The 17882-nt window shown below is 42.8% G+C and overlaps 1 protein-coding gene across 1 annotated transcript in view; it reads left to right on the top strand.

Moving 5' to 3' along the window:
- The first annotated feature begins 16740 nt into the window (after nt 1-16740).
- SPATA6 (spermatogenesis associated 6) overlaps nt 16741-17882 on the top strand; it is a 40633-nt gene continuing 39491 nt past the window's right edge. The window contains exon 1 of the mRNA XM_054384551.1: nt 16741-16788. Coding sequence (XP_054240526.1) covers nt 16741-16788 — 48 coding nt within the window. The remainder of the gene's footprint in view (nt 16789-17882) is intronic.

The following is a 17882-nucleotide window of genomic DNA, read 5'->3' as shown; positions in this document are numbered from 1 at the left end:
TGACAAATTCAGGTCAAATCTAGTCACATGCCATCCCCATCTGCAGCCTGCTTGCTTGTTCAGGGGTGTATGGGCACAATATGTTACACAAGAGGCAATGGGCAGAAATGAAAACAAATACATGAAATTCCACCTGAACACAGGAAACTTTCTAATTGTGAGGGTAGTGAAACACTGCAGCAGGCTGTTCAGAGAGGCTGCAGAATCTTTATCCCTTGCAGATATTCAGAATGTAGCTGCACATAGATCTGGGCAACCTGCTCTAGATGACCCAGCTTGAGCAGAGAAGATGGATGAGATGATCTCAAAATCCTTTCCAACATTACACATTCTGTTTCATGTTTCTTATACCCATTTCTGACAATTTTACTGGTCATTTTTGTGGCAATTGGTATCTCAATATTTGGCTTTTTGTAGCATTTTTCACTCATTGATCTGAAATGCCTTTAATAAGGTTTGTAGTTAATCAAACCTTTTTAAGAGCTAGGGGCAGCCAGAAATCAAATCATTTACTTAAAGACATTCAGGAGGATACGAGCAGAGGGACGTAATTTCCTGAGTGTCGTCTCCAATCTCTCGACCAGCACTGCAACTGCAATGCCTGCAGAAGTGGAATCTCAAGAGAGATGCCTGGTGTATCCAGCACCCAGTGACAGCAGAGCCCAAAGGCACTGCATGCTCCACTCCATCCATGGATGTAAATCACAGCAAAGGAGAAATGCTTCTGTGCTTTGCCAGGGAGACAATGGCACAAGCAGCTCTGCTCCGGTGAGCTCAGCTGAACCACAAACAAGCAAGCTGGTGCTTTAATGAAGGCAAATTCACAACTGGTAAAAACAGTCTTTAGTTACCAGTGCTTCAAGCTACAACTCTACCTACTGTAATTTTTTTTTTTTTTTTTTTTTTTGCTCCAGTGCTCCTCCTGAAGGTCACAGATTTGGCCAAGTTGCAAGATGTAACAACAGAAACATTCCTTCTTAATAGTACTATCATTACTGATCCTGAGAGACTGATGTTTCTAATAGCATAGAAATGCCTTACCTAAAGCTCACATTGCTGTGATTTTTCATCTCAGTGTATTATATCTATTGACAAGTACAAATTTATGTAAGTTCTGATTTTTCTCATGAATATTGAAAATCAGACAGCAGAGCAGATGTGTGCACGTCTACAGACACACAAGCACAGAGCTACAATTTAAGTGCTTGCTTAAATCCCAGATCCTGACAAATAGGAATGATCTGCTTGTTACTCTTTTGGTGAGCTGAATAAATACATTGTCTGTGTTTGTATGGAATAGAGGAAGCAGGCAACAGCCATTTATGGACGATTAATCACAGCCATGTATTCTTTATTTCCTATTTATGGGTGATACAGTGGGCTGAATTTTAATCAGCTCACACTATGATGGGTTTTCATGTTTCTCCTCTCAGCAGTTAACACTTTAGAGATATCAGGAAAGGAAATTAGTAGAATGGCTATGGACTGGGATCACATTCTGCTTTTAGCAATTGCTTTGCTTACTGCCTTTAGAGATGGAATAAAATGCCATCTCAGGAGTATGGGCTTCTGGGAAAGTACCTTGGAAATGGGTGCAGTTAATGACAGCAACACATAACACTGAGATAAGTTCAACTAAAACCAGCTCTGAACCCAGATTTCCTGTCTCTATCTCATACAGTTATTAAAACCAATGAAAAACACAGAACAAAACAGTCCTGCTAGCATGAAGGGAATATTCTTTTTTTAGAGGTGCTGCACAGCTATTCCAATGGGATAGTTGTAAGCAAGTAGAAGGGAGGCTCCTGCGTTGTGCCCCACTGAGTCTATGATTTCTCTGACATCAGGAATATCTACAAATGAACATGGGGATTTAAGGTGTTTTTTTTTTTTTTTTAACTTGTCATTTGGTAGCCAAAGCTGGTTTTCCTTAATGGTCAGAACTGGGAGCTATCCCAGCTTGGGAGCTGCCTTCCACGGCCTCTGACCCTGATACTGTTGTAGCTCGCAAGATTGGCAGAGCAAGTGCTGTAAGATTTCAGGTAGAGCTCAGCAAGGCTCATTTAGAGATTACTGAGGGAATGGCTCTTTGGTTCTTCCTTGTTTTTTCAGCTTAAATATGCAGTACAGCAGAACGCTCTTCAGCAGAGACACAATCTTCATCCCTTTGTTCAGGGAGTGGAGAGAAGAATAATTAACAGAGCCTTTACCTCTTCTCCTTGGATGATGCTCAGTTTGACCTTTACAGTACTAAAGTGGTATTAAGATAAGAATCATGTACTGTATCCTGACCTCAGTTACACCATGGTACATCTGAATTTGGAATAAGACCACTAAAGTAATTGGAATTGACTGGGACTAAGGCTGTTGCAGGCAGTATTTGGTATTTCTGGCATTTATATTAGAGGAAGTCAGTGGGATCCATCACATCACCCCACACCTGCCCTGTGCATGCCACACACAATGTGTTTATTACACATGGCACTGATGGCACAGCAGGAGATGAAAATGGAGAGCATTTTAAAAGTCAAATTGGCCTTTTACATCACATAATTTGGCATGGAGGCCAGATTGCCCTGGATGATTTAGCTACCTAACTCAATCAATGAGTATGAGACATCGAAATGCCTTTTGGGGGGGGGGGGGGGGGGGGTGAAGGAAAAAAGAAACCCTGCAGTCCCTAATCTTTAAATTTCATCTTTAATTTTGGAGTGAAATTGGTGCTTAGAAAATATAGCTCAGGGAGGGCAGAGAAAGAAGAGTCCAGTGAGCAAAACTGAAATCTCGCTGAGCCAGGGACTGTCGTCAGCTGAAGAGGAGATGGGAAATTAGCAGGCAGCTCAGCCTGGCTCACTCGCAGAATACATTGACAAAATCGATGCAGGCAGATGATGCCATCCAGCCCCTAAAAACCTGCAGTCCTTTAAAATGAGGTCCTGGGGTGACAGACACTTTCCCAAGCATTAAGACTCTGGCATCCTAACCAAAGTACAAGATCAAGAAAGTAAATTTGAAGGAGTTACTTTATTACAGATAACGCTGCCTTTTCCAGATAGCCACGCTTCAGTTAAACCCACTGAACCAAACACCACATTGCAATTCAGTCAGGAAAAGCAGCTTGCCCCAAGATATGATACAGGACAAGCAAAATTAATAATTTTGAGACCTATCATCATGGGAAGAATATGAACAATTTTTTCCCCTCTTCCTTTTTATTGCAGCTCTTGAGATTCTTCTCCTGGGCTACTATTTAAAGTCAAAGTTTGTTCACGCCTCTTTGGATCCAGTTTTCATACCTTGGCATAAAAAGAAAGACCAAAAAGACCTCTGAAGAGAAAGCAAGTACCATGTTCTGCTGTTTGCAGTGGGCCAAGTGGAGAACAGCCACTTCACCAATGGGTGTTATTCAATGATAGGAAGAATTTAAGTGATTTTCATGAAATGAGGATTTAGCCCACAAAGGGGCTTGAGGATATATGAAGACTTTAGAGATTTGGAGGAAAAATGATAGAACTTTGCCTCAAAGTCAGCTGGTGACTGCAGAAAACCAGTCTGAAATTACCTCTTGGCTTCCCTTGGATGCTTCAACTGGAGCTACTGAGAGTCTTCAGAGCAGTCAATATTCCAGCACAGGAGGTGTGTGTAAGTTGTAATAACACAGGACTCACAAAGGAAGAAGTGCTGTGTAAGTAAAGTCATGGAGGTAATGAAGTCTCTTCCTGGACACACCAATATCTTCTGGGGTTTCTCAGGGTCTTAATCTTCTATCCCAGAGAAGAGAGGAACACTGCTCGTTTGGGCATGTGTCTGAGTGTTTGTGCAAGGACACAGAGCTGTGCATGACAGTCAGGGGTTAACAAAAGATTTTTGTCAATTCCCATAGCCAGTTCGTTCTATGCTACACCTAGAAAGTGTGAGCAGCATGAAAATGAAGATATGCTCCTCAGGAGTAATAATTTAGCTCTTTTACATAACATGCTGTAATGAAGATCATTAAACCTGTCTTCACAACTTCCAAATCCAATTCTTCCCCCTATTTCATTAGGAATTAAACTTTCAGATCCCACATGTTGCTTTGAAAAATCTCCATTTTTAGGTCAGAAACATTGCAGAGATTTGTAACAAGTCACTCCTTGCTGTAGGCTTTGCCCACAAACAGACACAAATCGATGGAGTGAGACTCAAACAATAGATGCAGGCCAACAACCATCACTCTGTATCTTCCAAGCCCTAGGACAACACACTGTATGTGGGAACCACAGCAGAGAATCCATCTGGCAGAGCATGCACAGGCCAGTCTTAGCTTACTGCATGAAAGCTTCATCCAGTTGTTCTTTGTAGTCTGTGGCTTCCATTGAATACCATGTTAGAGCCATGATTTGATCTTCAAGGGTTAGACCATACAAGACGCAAAGCCAGCCAGCACAATTCTTCTTCCACAGGCAAGCAAATTAATATGAAATTCAGATGTGTATTTGGTTGTCCAGCATGCGGGGCAGAGGGCTCAACAATGGGTGATGTTTGAGACACTCATTACAGCATCAGCCTCAGTTGTGAGGATCCTTATACTAATTTCCTTCTCTGATTTCTAAAGTAAATATGTTTTGTTTTCTAGTTTATATCTAGGTGAATGTACAAAGACACCAAAACTAGTGAAGAACAGACTAAAATTTGAGCTAGAGGCCAAGCCAACAAGTCAATGAAAGCATAGATCAAGATGTCAGCATCATTCAGTCACTGGTGCCCATGTATCAGCTGAAAAGCAGTCAGAGGATTGTGCCTTCAGTCTGCTTGGGTTTGTCCTCTACATGGCAGTAAGTGTGGTCCCCAAACCCCAACAGTTTAGAACAGAAAGCTATTCTCAGGGTGTCTTTTTGGGAGCTGCAAAGTTGCAGCTTTAGAGTGCTGTTCATTTTTATTTTACAATCATAGCTAATTAAAAGAAATTAATAGAAACATAGCCAGATCCAAAAGTTTATTAGAAAAGAAGCATTGTAGTTTAATTATGCCACTATGTAGTGTATGACACAAAGCCCACTGAAACCTGAATACTCGATGATCTCTGGAATTTGACTAAGAGCTCTTTGGCCTCAGGGAGAAACTTGACAATTACTAATCTACATATGCTGACAATCTCTACGTATCAGGGGCCTCGTGAGGGTCTTTAATTGCTCTGTAAACTTCAAACTGGAGTGTTCTTCAGTTGAAAAAAACAAGATGCTGCATTCAAGCTAAAGAAAAGTGGTAGTTGACATGTTTATTAAATACCATCAGGCCTCGAAGGATTGCAGAGTGGAAGGTTCTCTGAGTAGAAGAGGTTATAAATGCAGCATCAGATTTATTCAAGACAGGACGATTATGTGTGAACGCTCAGGAGCAACCACGGCATGATGGACACAGGAAAATGTTCTGCCACAGCATTTCCACAATTTCAAAGCACTTTTCCATTCTCTCACTTCCACAGCCCTTTCTGCTATGTTTGCTTGAGCTTTATGACTGTGCATACAAAATGTCCACATGAATGGAAGTGAGCAGTGGATCTGATAAGGTGCTGACCTGAGCTTTACAAAAGAGAAATGTGTGTTTGCCTTATTCTTGTATAATTGCAGGCAATGAGTTTTGTCCATGTATCTGGCAGGGAAGGGAGTTCTATCCTCCAAGATAACCTTTAATATAGGACCTGAATTTATGCCATTAATGTCAGTAGGTCTAGCCTAAAATGCTGCTGCAGGAAAACTGATCATTTCATAGGAGAACTGATAGCTTCCTATTCCTTCCTTTTAATTTACAGGTTGACACAAGCTCACACTTTGATGATTAAGGTTACTCGTGTGCTATGGACAGTGCAGAAGGTTATTCTGGCTCATCCTCCTGTTGCCATATTGATTTGCTGATGTTGCCTTTGATGTTTACCTTGTACGTTGCCATAATCACCAAGCAAATTCGGATCGCTTCATTTCTGATTTTATTGCTTTGTATTTCAGGAATGTCTAGAGTAATCCTCCTGCTGCCATGAGGGTTCACTATCCCTACTGAAAGGGGCACAGTGCATGGAGAAAGAAAGAGCACTGACCCCTCTAGAAGCCATGTGGCACAGCAGCATTGGTTTTGGCGAGGGGTTTTACAAAGTGCTTTATCATTTCTGGGGAGCAGAAGGAATAGACAGAGCTTGGACCGCATCCCAACAGGATGTGTAGCACTCACTGTTAGACAAAACCTTTCCTACCAATGAAGTTGATCATGAAATAATTGGAGGGAATAAATCTGGAACCCCCCCGTGCCAGCTTCGTTCTGGGCTCTAATGACACAATCCCAACTTTTGAATTTGGGGAGCGAGAGTGTTGTCGACACAACACGTTAAACAACCTTAACTCCAGCACGCCATGGCACCACTGTAACACTTGTTTATTAGCAAAATGCATCTGATCTCAAAGGCCTGCATGACAACCTCATTACATATCAATTTAATTAGCTGATTTACATTTAATTTACATTTCAATTAATGTCTTTAGCAACAAAATGTTGCCTTAATAGGGTAATTGCCTGTTAGGCAATATGTAAAAGAATAAATAGTCACATTCTGAGGAAGAATTCCTATTTTCAATTTTTTATTACCATAAATAACCTAAATAATTATTGCTCTTAAGGGGCCACGTCCCAGTTCCCTTCTGGGCCTAATTATAAAGACTTAGTACCTCATTAAGCAAAATGGTTTCAGAGTCACAGAAAAGCATTACTCTAATCGTGACTCATTAGTTTCAACAAAAGAGGGGAAAACTGCAGAAGTCGGCACATTTCACCATATTCTCCTTGTGGTTCAGCAGCATTTGAGTAGTGGCTGTTACAGCTGTGTAGGCGTTTCTGTCACGAAGCCCTATTTTCAGAGTTGTTTTGTTGTTTTGTTTTTTTTTTTTGTGTATGTGTAACTCTGGTGATTAAGAGTCACATCCAACTGGAAAAGCTGGCATGTGCACCCCTGGCTTGAGCAAATATTTGATTTTCTGTTCCCTAAGAGCTCATCTTTCCCCCATGCGGCCACAGGCACAGTGGCTTGGATTGAGGCTCTTAATGGAGGATCCATCTTCTACCATGCCAAGAAGGAGGCTGTTAATGTAGGATTCAGCTTCTTCTGCCATGCCAAGAGGGTTGCTTTCAGCACCATAACATATTCCAGTGCGTAGAAAATGGATGTGTCTTTTAAGATTTGTTTGACTTCAGTGATGCTTTATCACAGTGATTCTTCCTTGTGGCTACAGAGTAAAAATTGACTGCAGGCTTGGGTGTGACTGCAGGCTTGGGTGTGACCAGACTGTGACTTTAAGCCTCTTAGTGTTTGATCCAAACCACTGTGGCAGTGTGATGTAAGACACTGATCTCACATACACTTACTCTTCTGGTTTAAGTTTGTTCAATATACCCTGGAAGATTTGGCATGGTGCTGGCAGGGTTTATGCTATGTTAAGCATGACCCTCTGAGCTAGTCTAATGTTACACTGGATCCAACCTCATCTGCCCTTGGGCAGCCACTGCAAAGCCAACATTAAAGCATGGAGCTGGCACAAGCTCTTTGTCAGGAGCTCTGGCTGCTTTGATGCACATCTGTGCTTTGTTTGGATGACGTTTGTTCTGCTGGTGATCAGTGCAGAGATCCAGAACTGATGACTGGAACTAAGGCACTGACTGCATTTGCTTGAAATGATGTCATCTATGGAAATAAAGAGGGACTGATTAAGATTTTGTTCAGCAAATAATAAATTAATAATATTCTAGGAATAGAGAGAGCTTTTAAAAAGAGAAGTGTTTAACTAATGAGAAAACAATATTCTCATATAGTGTTAGTTTCCTCATTAACCTTTAACAATGACTCACAGATAAAAGAAACCCAAACTCAAGACCATGCTATTCTTTCTGACATTGAAGATAAAGCCAAAGCTAGAAACAGGATTTTTTTTTTTTTTTAGTAATGGTATTTTGCAGCTTCTAAGAACAGATAATTGGTGTTTTTTTCTTTTTTTTTTTTAAGTGACTACTACTGTCCTCATTTTACAGGTAGTTAAAATGGCAGCATAGAAATGTTAAGCAATGCTTTGTATCTTAGAGCGGGAAGGAGAATCTCTGCCCTCACAGTTCAGCCATCCTGCTCTAATGTCCACTGAAGTCAGCAAGAGTTCACATGAATTTTGGAACTCATTTTCAACCCCAAGGTATTCAGACAACTCAAAGCTGTGATGCAAACGCTGCTCAATTTTGCGTCAGACGCTTACCTGGTGTAATGCATCCAACTCCAGAGGTAATTCACCATAACTATGTGTTTGGGGAAATTTATTGCCAGAGAAAGGGCAAGTTCCAGTTCCTTGGTGTTTCATTTTCCTGTGACTGGGTGCTGTATGCATATACTATTAACACAGTGAAAATCAGGTGAAAGTCACTTTCTTCTAATACTAAACACAGCCTGTCATTGGGATAAGGAAGAGAGTGCTGCCTTAAGAGGGAAAAAGAGAGGGAGAGAAGCTTCCCCTTAAAACAAACAAACAAACATCTTACTGCTTTTGGAAGTTAATTGCTTAGGACTCAGACCTATCTCCTGATATTCTGCACTTTCGCTCCCACACTTGATGGATCTGGAATTCTCTTCCAAGCTGCTAACTCAATTTTTTATTTTAAAAGCTCACTTAAAACATTTCCTACTTCCTATGTCTGTGATTAACACTGATGCACTCTATCCTTTCTTTCCTACTGCTTCCTATATTTGCCCCTTGCTGCAGACAGCAAGGATTCTAATTGGCATCAACTCTTCTTTTTGGGTTTCCATTTTATTCTTTCTTCCTGCTCCATTTTCTCTCTGTTACTATCTGGGCTGCTCTATGCCACCCTGTTATACTTTCTAGCCCAGATCTGCCTAGTGCTGTAAAGGATTTGATGATTTTCTTTAGGAAAGACTCTAATAATAGCCACAATCCTCCCTCTTCACAAATCTTCCTTACAATGAAATGTAAAAAAATATGTTCTTCCCTACAGAGTGAATTCCATTGAAAACCAAAAAGTTCTTGTTAAAAAAAGAAAATCCCTCTCTGTTCTTGATGGATTGGAGAAATTTTAAAGGAGACATGTTATAATTTATGGGGAATTTGAGCATAGATCTCAGAGCTCCCTCTTAGACCCTGCTAATAACTTCAGTTGTTTCAGTTTTCTTCTCAAATACAACAAAAAGCTTCCATCTATAACAGGAAAACAAAACAGCCAGAAAGGCCTTGAGGTTCTCTAGGGATTTCGCTGTTGTCAATCAAATTAACATGGAAAATGCTCAAACACAGCTACTTTAATGGGCCGAGGGACAAATCTCCTGACACAGTGCAGAGAGGCAAGCAACTAGATGCCATGTGAGCTGGATGAGTCCAACAGAAGCTAGAGACTAGGACTGTAATGGAATGTGATGGATTTCAAGCTTTAACTGCCATTTCAGGTGGCCTATGCCAAAGCTGTGATTTCTCAGCCTCCTATTCAGCTCTGCCTCAGCCTAGCTGCCCAAAGGTGATGCTTTTCCCCCTGAAGATTGGTGTCTGACACTTGCTTCCTGGCCATGCTCAGAAGCAGCTGAGTTAAGACAATCTGGGCAAGCTTGAAGACATTTTGTGCCTCAGCTTCCATGGCCTCAGAGCCACCAGCACTGCCCGCTGCCCCCAGCACCTCCTTTGGCAATGCCAGGTGCTGCAATGCACAAGCTCCAAAGTGAATTCTTCAGAGCCCTCCCTTCTGTTCTCTGCTCAATAAGCAGTAGCAGCACTTTACCATCTAATTTCTTAACACAATTTACAAAGTCATAATGTTTACAGACAGAACATTCAGTTAGACCATTAGGGTAGCTTCCTGTACATCAGGGACCATTAAGTATTGTTGCTACTCTTCCCGCTGTTCGAATAAAACATATTTTGTTTTGGCAAAGTGTTTCTTCAGTCAGCTTCTAGTTTCCCTTTGGTACTGTCAGAAAGTGGAGAATTCACTTTCCTTTTGATAGCATGTCCCAGTAGTTACTCTTTGTCTGTTACATTATAATGCTCAATATCTAATTCAATTTTTTTTAGCAACTGTCTCTTGCTATGCCCTTCACAGTTATATTAAAGATCCATACAATATCCTGCATTTTTCAACACACAAAGATACTATCCACTGTAATCAAGCCACAGCTTTTGGCTTTCTGCTAAGGCCACTGTGCTGTTGCTGCTGCAGCTAGAGCCACCACAGCTAATTCTCTGTGAGCAGCAGCAGCTCTTCAGTGCAGAAAACAGATGCCCTTTTGTACACTTCAAGCCAGTTGCTCTGAATTACAGTAGGACCAGAGTCATTGTCTCTGAGATGGCACAAGAATGGACAAGAATAGCTGGTAATTTCTGCTTCCTCCATGGTGATTGTCTTGAGCTGCTTTGCCAACCTGACAATGCTCTTTTCTTCGCTTTTTTAAATACAAAGCCGTACATACAGAAGGAATAAAAAGCTCTAATTTATTCTGCAAAAGTGTTCATCAAGTAAGAGACAGGACTCTAGGAAAAGATTAAGAGCTTACATTTTTCATTTGACTTATTTCACATAAAATTTCATAGAGGATAAAATGATGGGAGGCAAAGAAGCAGTGATATTTCTGTTTTATCTCTGTCTAAGGACTATAAATCTTCCTGAAGTATCATTAATTATAGCAGCGCCATTCACAACGCTATTGTTAAAGGCCTATCAGCAGTCCCATTATAAACCCCTTATTTTCAGGGGTTTATAACTTCGTTAGAAGAATTTTGTTTCAGGCAAAAACTTCACTGGAGCTACGTCTCTATCTCAGAGAATTTTTTTTTAATGTGCACAACACAAAGGGAAGTGTTACCTCTTTTGAACTGACTAAGGGCGAGCCCAGGAACTTTCTAGGGCTACAAAGCTAATGCTGTCTTGGCTGATTGTATCTGCAGCATTTGCAAATTCATAAGACTGTATTCATAGAAGTTACCTCTCAGATGAATTTAGATAATTCCTTCACAACACAAGTTTCCAATTACTGAATTCAACTGAATTCAAGATCTGGAATATTCCTCTAGTGGCTGTAATCGAAGCAGATTGGATTTCTTCTTTAGCTGCAGCCAGTCGAGGAAGAATTTAGCAGACCTGGAAAACAGTTTATGTATTAAGAGAACTTCACTGTTGTTAGGTAGCTTGCCTCTTCTTTTGTTGCAGACATGAAAGACATCAAGCATCAGTGAAGTTAATAGTGACACCCACCACAGCAAATACTGGCTTAGCAGTAACACAGAGGAATTTCTGTGTCACGGCAGAGCCATGGTGAAATGTTAAGACAGGCACTGAGTTTCTCCAGATGCACAGTGAAAAACACTCCTCAATAGGCACTAGTGAGACCAGAAGGACACAGGGAAGAACGGTTGCTGCTTCACCTATGTAACACAACCAGGTGGCCTTTTGCCTGTAGCAACTTGTAGGTTCATCAAGAAAGCCAGAGAGCTCTTCCCAGTTGCATCCTTGCACATTAGGAAAGAGCAAGACGCTCAATAAGATGGAATCGACAAAATCATTCTGGCCTTTCTCTAAAGCAATAGATACTAATGAATGCTAACTTCTGGGCATCTTTTTTCCCCCCTGCTTTAAAGGAGAAAGATTAGATGAAAATGTATTTTGTGAAGAGTGTGCTGACACCCTCAGGTAATCTCCATCGTCTGTCCTCATCAATAATCTAACGCTCTGCCTTCCCTGCTACATTACTGTCTGCAGTAATACAATTCACTTTGGTCCCCTTAGATCCTATTAGAATCTCTCACATTACAGAATTCTTCCAGCTCTGCCCAACAGCGTACTGGGATTGTTTAGTCTTAGCTTCTGCTGGTTGTTTTCCTCAGCTACAATTCTTTGCACAGGAATTGACTTTTGTGGATTGCACATTTAACCTAGCACAGTGAGTGAGAAGATCAAAATAAGTAATGCATGTGGGTATTGTCCTGTGGGGTCTCTGTAGCACTCTGATTCTGCTTTGAACACAGTTGAATGTATCTTGAGATAATGAGCTTCAGTATCTAAAGTACTTTCTTCTATCAGTTTTGATTGTGTTGTCTTTTAATTTCATTGTATGTGCCCTTTGAAAGGATAAACAGGCATAAATAAATAGAAGAATCCATTTCTATATATTATTCAATCCCTTATGTACTTCTTTTGTATTACATCTTATTTTTCTTCTCTCCAAAGTAAAACAGTTTCAATGCTTTGCTTGTTTGCCTTTTCTAGTATGGAAACCTTTCCATATCTCAAAATTTATTGCTGTTGTTTGAACAGGTGCCTTCCTGGAATTCTCCACAGTTACTAATGAGAAGACAATCGTACTCAGTGATGATATCTAAATAAAGGGCTTGATGTGCTGTAAGGCAGAGGTTTCTTCCAGGCTGCTCTGTCAACATCAGGGCCTGAAAGGAGACAGCAACGGCTCTCTGACAACGCTTCTAAGAAATGCAGCAGAGGGTGGAAAAATGTGGAAAGCTCCTTTATTTCCTTCATTCTTATTGCCTGGATGACTATGCAATGACACCTTGCACCCAGCATAATGCTTCCTAAGTTTAAGAAAGAAACCTCTTGGCTTCTTAGCCAAAAGTGAATCTCTGACAAATGCAGTGATGTTAGACTTGCTTTCAGATCTCCAGTCTTACCTAACTCTGTCTAATACATAATCCACAGTAGTTTTTAGATTCTGAACTCTAGAATACCCACTGTTTGCAAACCCTACTCTTCCCATTTTTCCCACTTTACATATTTTGTAGCATATTTCAATATACTGAAAATCCTGAGGCTTGATCATCATGAACCCCCCAACAATATGGTATAAATCTTTTGATAGTTATTGTAAACCAGTGCAATGTCACTCTTTTGACAATTACTCTGGGTTTGCAATGACAGAAGTAAGAGCAGAATTGAGTATTTTGATGACATCAGGGTTCTTTCATAGAAGGCCTGGAGGACAGAAAAAGATGAGGCTTTTATATGGAAGAGATTGAAAAAACCTTAATATAATGCAGAGCTGTCATCCAGGCTCTGTTATTACACGGAACTAAGCATAAGTAGCATTACAAGAAGATTTACTTTTGTAAAGGCAAAGGAATTCATGCACTTTCACAGCAGGGAAAATGTAGAGCAGTTAAAACCTCTCAGGTCTGTTAAAATAGCACATACCTTTTTTGTGGTTCGCTTATCGGTTTTGACTGTTAGCAAATAGATTTGTGCTGAAAATCAGAGTTTCCCCAAACTGCCCCCCCAGATTTCTGCATCACTGATTTAGCAGTGTAAACGTAAGGTTAAATCAGACATTTCACTACAATGAGAAGGTCCAGATGGATCTCACACTGCTGCAGAAAGGGATGGACAGAAAAAACACTGCAGCAGCAGCCTTTCTTTCCAAGGCCCAGCAGGGCAGAGCAGCAGAAACTCTGCAGACCAGAGGGATGGAGAAGCATTGCTGTGCAGAGTGCATGTCCCTTATGTACACCCTTGATTTCCCCTGGTTTACCAGGGGAAAGCACTGAAATTCTTCACTGCCTTATCACTCTGGAGAAGCTTTCTGTCCTGCCTTGTGCTCCTTTTTCAAGGGTTATAAAGTACGTCTGTTCCAGGGCACTGCACATGGATATTAAATTTTCATCACAAACATCATGCCATTTTTGATTTCAGCATTTATTTATCTTCTGTTCTTATATAGCCACACTTACCATAATATCTCATCCTTCACAATCTTTAACACATTATTTATCCCTGCAAAGCACATGTATATGAAAGGTGCCTGAAAATAAGCAATAAACCATTTTAATACTGTTACCATCTGATGGTATGGATCTTTGAGGATTTTCCTCTCACTAACTCTGGAATGCTATCATAGCCTTGAGACTGATAATGCATAGAAAGTTATTTTATCCAAGTGTCAGCCCCATCAAAAATTAGTCTTTTCCAGGCTTTAAATACAGAATCCTGTCCTATGCTCAGGAAAGAATAAAAAAAAATACTTGCAGCTGTTGCAGAAGTCACATTAATGCATTTCCAGACATTTATTTATTTATTTTTAATGACTGGTATCAAGTACTAGCAATACTATTTGGTCCACCTTTCAATTTCCCTTTTGGCTGCACAGGCATGTTATGCTTTATGCAACTTCTCACAAACAAGCAAACAAAAAAACCCACAAACAAACAAAAACATTAAAAATCAAACATTTTGAGAAGCATGTTTCTTTCTAGATCATTTAGCACTATCTTTCTAGATCACTCAGTATGATTTTTCTTTGAAACTGTCAAATTAAAGAAAGTCATAGGATGCATTTAAGTCACCGGTCTCTTTTTGAGGGAACTGAAACTGTCCATTGAGTTTCCTCCCCCCTCTACAGCTGTACTTGTGAATTTGGAAAGAATATTTAAAGGCTTGAACCTTCTCACAGTCTCTACTCAGCTCTGCTGAGACCCCATCTGGAGTACTGCGTCCAGTTCTGGAGCCCCTACTACAAGAAGGATCTGGACATGCTGGAGTGTGTCCAGAGAAGAGCCACCAGGATGAGCAGAGGGCTGGAGCACCTCTCCTATGAGGACAGACTGAGAGAGTTGGAGCTGTTCAGTCTGGAGAAGAGAAGGCTCTGAGGTAACCTTCTTGTGGCTTTCCAGTATCTGAAGGGGGCTCCAAGAAAGCTGGGGAGGGACCTTTTAGGATATCAGGTAGTGACAGGACTAGAGGGGATGGAATCAAGCTGGAAGTGGGGAGATTCAGGCTGGACGTGAGGAAGAAGTTCTTCAGCATGAGAGTGGTGAGAGCCTGGAATGGGTTGTGCAGGGAGGTGGTTGAGGCCCCATCCCTGGAGGTGTTTGCAGCCAGGCTGGATGAGGCTCTGGCCAGCCTGCTGTAGTGTGAGGTGTCCCTGGCCATGGCAGGGGGGTTGGAACTGGATGATCCTTGTGGTCCCTTCCAACCCTGACTGAATCTACAAATCTAAGAAAAATCAGAAAGTCAAGACTATTTTGGTGTATTACATGTCTGTAAATACTCTGAGAATAACGTAACATTGGGGAATGCTGTTGCCATTGTCATAATGGTGATCAAGACCAGTGGCATAAATTTTAATTTGTGTAGCAATGAAAGAAGAAAGTTAGGCGTGAAAAGATGGCTTCGGATTTAAGTGTGGAGATGAACCTGAAGATGGGACCACTCAGAATATGCCACATCCACTCTGTGTCTCATCCACAGAGGACATTAAAACAGTATCCTCGAAGAGTCAAAAGGACCTAGATACCTAAAGCAGGATGTAGGTGAAATCTAGCTATGCATCAAAAGAAAAATACAAAAGCAAGCTTAGAAATTCGCAGCTTTTTAGCTATTCAGCCCTTGAGCTGTGTAATACTTGGTTGGCATCCCCCTTTTCTGAATGGAAGGCCTTCTTTGCCCCCTTCTGCAGGAAACCTAAGAAGACAGAGGGATACAGACTTGTCCCCTGCTTCATGCTCCTCCTGGATGCCTCACAGCAGTGCTTTGCTTGTGTGTGTCCCATCTGGTTCCCCGGCCTATGCACCAGAAATCTATCTCTCAACATAGTCACAGTCTCACTGTGTCCTGTGGGAGGCAAAAGGATTGGAAATGATTCCACTTTTAATACACCCCAGTAGCGCCAGAGGCCTCTGGGAAACACCCGGAGAGGACAGCCTGATGAGTGCAGTACCAGGCAAGTGATTGTTCCCCTGCACCCAGCACTGGTAAGGCCATTCCCCAAGTACTGTGTTCCAGGTTTGGCCCCTCACTACAAGAAAGTCCTGGAGTGGATCCAGAGAACGACATCAACGCTGGCGAAAGATCTGGAGAACAGGTCTTTTCAGCAGCAGTTGAGAGAACTGGAGAGATAGTCTGGAAAAAAGGTGGCAGAGGGGAGACCTTCTGACTGTGTGTAGGTATCTAAAGGGAGGTTTTAGTGAGGCGCGTGTTGGTCTCGTCTCCCTAATAACGATAGGACAAGAGGAAATGGCCTCACGTTGCACCAGGGGAGGTTTAAGTTGGGTATTAGAAGAAACTTTTTCACTGGAATAGGCTCCCCAGGGAGGTGATTGAATCCTCATCCCTAGAGGTGTTGAACACACATAGATGTGGTGGTGAGGGACATGGTTTAGCACCAGGCTTGGTAGTTAACAGTTGGGCTCAATGACCTCAAAGACCTTTACCAATCCAAGCGATTTTATGATTCTAAGAGAGCAGGCAGCAGCACCTGAGCAGACCGTGCAGATACACAGGGACAAGGGCAGAGGGGTTCCCAGGCGAGCCGGGGCAGGTGCTCGATGGGAGGAGGATGGGACACAGTACAAAGCCCCACACTGTAAGAAGGGCAGAGGCCCTTGGCGCAAGGCATGGTGGGAAAGGGCATGCGCGGCCTCGTAGAGCATTGTGGGAGTGGTGGGGGCCGTGAGCCGGTCGGAGAGCGCAGGGCCTTGTGAACAGGCGGAAAAGCGCCGCCGGAGCCGGGAGCTGATGCCGCTAGGTGCGAAGAGGCAGTCGGCGAGATGCCAGCCCGGTCTAGCCCGGTGTGACCGGATCGGCCCCACGGCCGCCCACCTACCCGCCGGGCGTGGTGCGCATGCGCGGAGCCCTGCCGGAAGCGCCCTGGTTGCCATGTCAACAGCGTCAGCCCCGCGGCGCGGCTGAGCCGGAGCGGCCTGGGAGCTGGCGGGCAGCCGCCCTGGCCCGCCCATGCCGCGGAAAGCGCTGGTCTGCGTCCTACAGCTCGACGTCCGCTCGGTGAGTGTCTGGGCCGCGGAATCCCCTCGCTCTCAGCCGGGGTACGGCGAGTCGCAGGCTGGAGGAGAAGCCGTGGCTTGCTCTTCCGGCGCTCCTTCCCGCCCAGTTTCCCCTGCTTTAGCCGCTGCCCCCCAATCCCGGCCCGGGTTTTTTTAGGGGAGGCTGCTTCGGGCCCCGTTGTTGAGTGGAGAGCCGCCCTCCGTTTAGTATTCCAGCTCAGGGCTGGCTCCTGAGCGGCTTCTGCCCGTTGTGTGTGTGCGCCCTCCGGGAGCCTGTCCCTGTTCCCCCCTGTTGGTGGTGGAAGCAGACGTTCTCCTCCTCCGCAGTTCTCACGTTCTGTAGAGAAAGCATTTTCTAAGAGGCACTGATCATTGAGAGGCTCTATAGTGTGAGAAAAACACTCATGATAAGAAAACGAACGGACAAACCCAGGCAACCAAACCAACCCTATCCCACCCACTTCCCCACCTCCCCAAAACAAACAAAACCTTCAAAAGCAAACAAACAAACAAAAAAAAAAACCACCAGGGCAAAATGAATCCCAGGAAACGGTAGCTTATACATGGCATATGCACCCCTGTGAAGGACTGGATATTGCACTGAGCAGCTCAGAAGTACGTGGGTGTTACATGGTGGGGGGAGGTCAGTCGGTGTGGAAATCAGAAGTTTTTACATTAATCATGTTAGAACCATTCCTTGTTGTCTTACTCTGGAGTTGTCATTGTCATATGTCATTGTCACTGTATACTAGAGGTTAGGACACCTCTTGGGCCAAGGAAGAGCTGAGGTGCCATCAAAAAAACCAAATCAAGTAGAGATTCAGGAACTACTTACTGAGAAATGGACCCGGTATACCCATTTGCTTAACTGCATTTGTTCCCAAGCTTGTGCAGCTGCTCAAAACCAGCTGTGAATTTCTCCACATTAATGGGGAGAGTATCACCCTAACAGTGCTGCTTTGCTGTCTCTAACAGCTACTGTTCATCTTCATGCTGTTCCTGGAAAAGAGCACCTCTGCTTTCCTTTTCCGTTCCTATTGCCCTGACCTACTCCTTTACTGGTGAAGGTGTTCCTCCAGTGCCAGGCTGCTTCAG

This window comes from Indicator indicator, chromosome 10 (genome assembly GCF_027791375.1).
Source record: "Indicator indicator isolate 239-I01 chromosome 10, UM_Iind_1.1, whole genome shotgun sequence".
Taxonomy (NCBI): domain Eukaryota; kingdom Metazoa; phylum Chordata; class Aves; order Piciformes; family Indicatoridae; genus Indicator; species Indicator indicator.
Note: the sequence above shows the minus strand (reverse complement) of the source record. Positions and strands in the feature narration are given on the sequence as shown.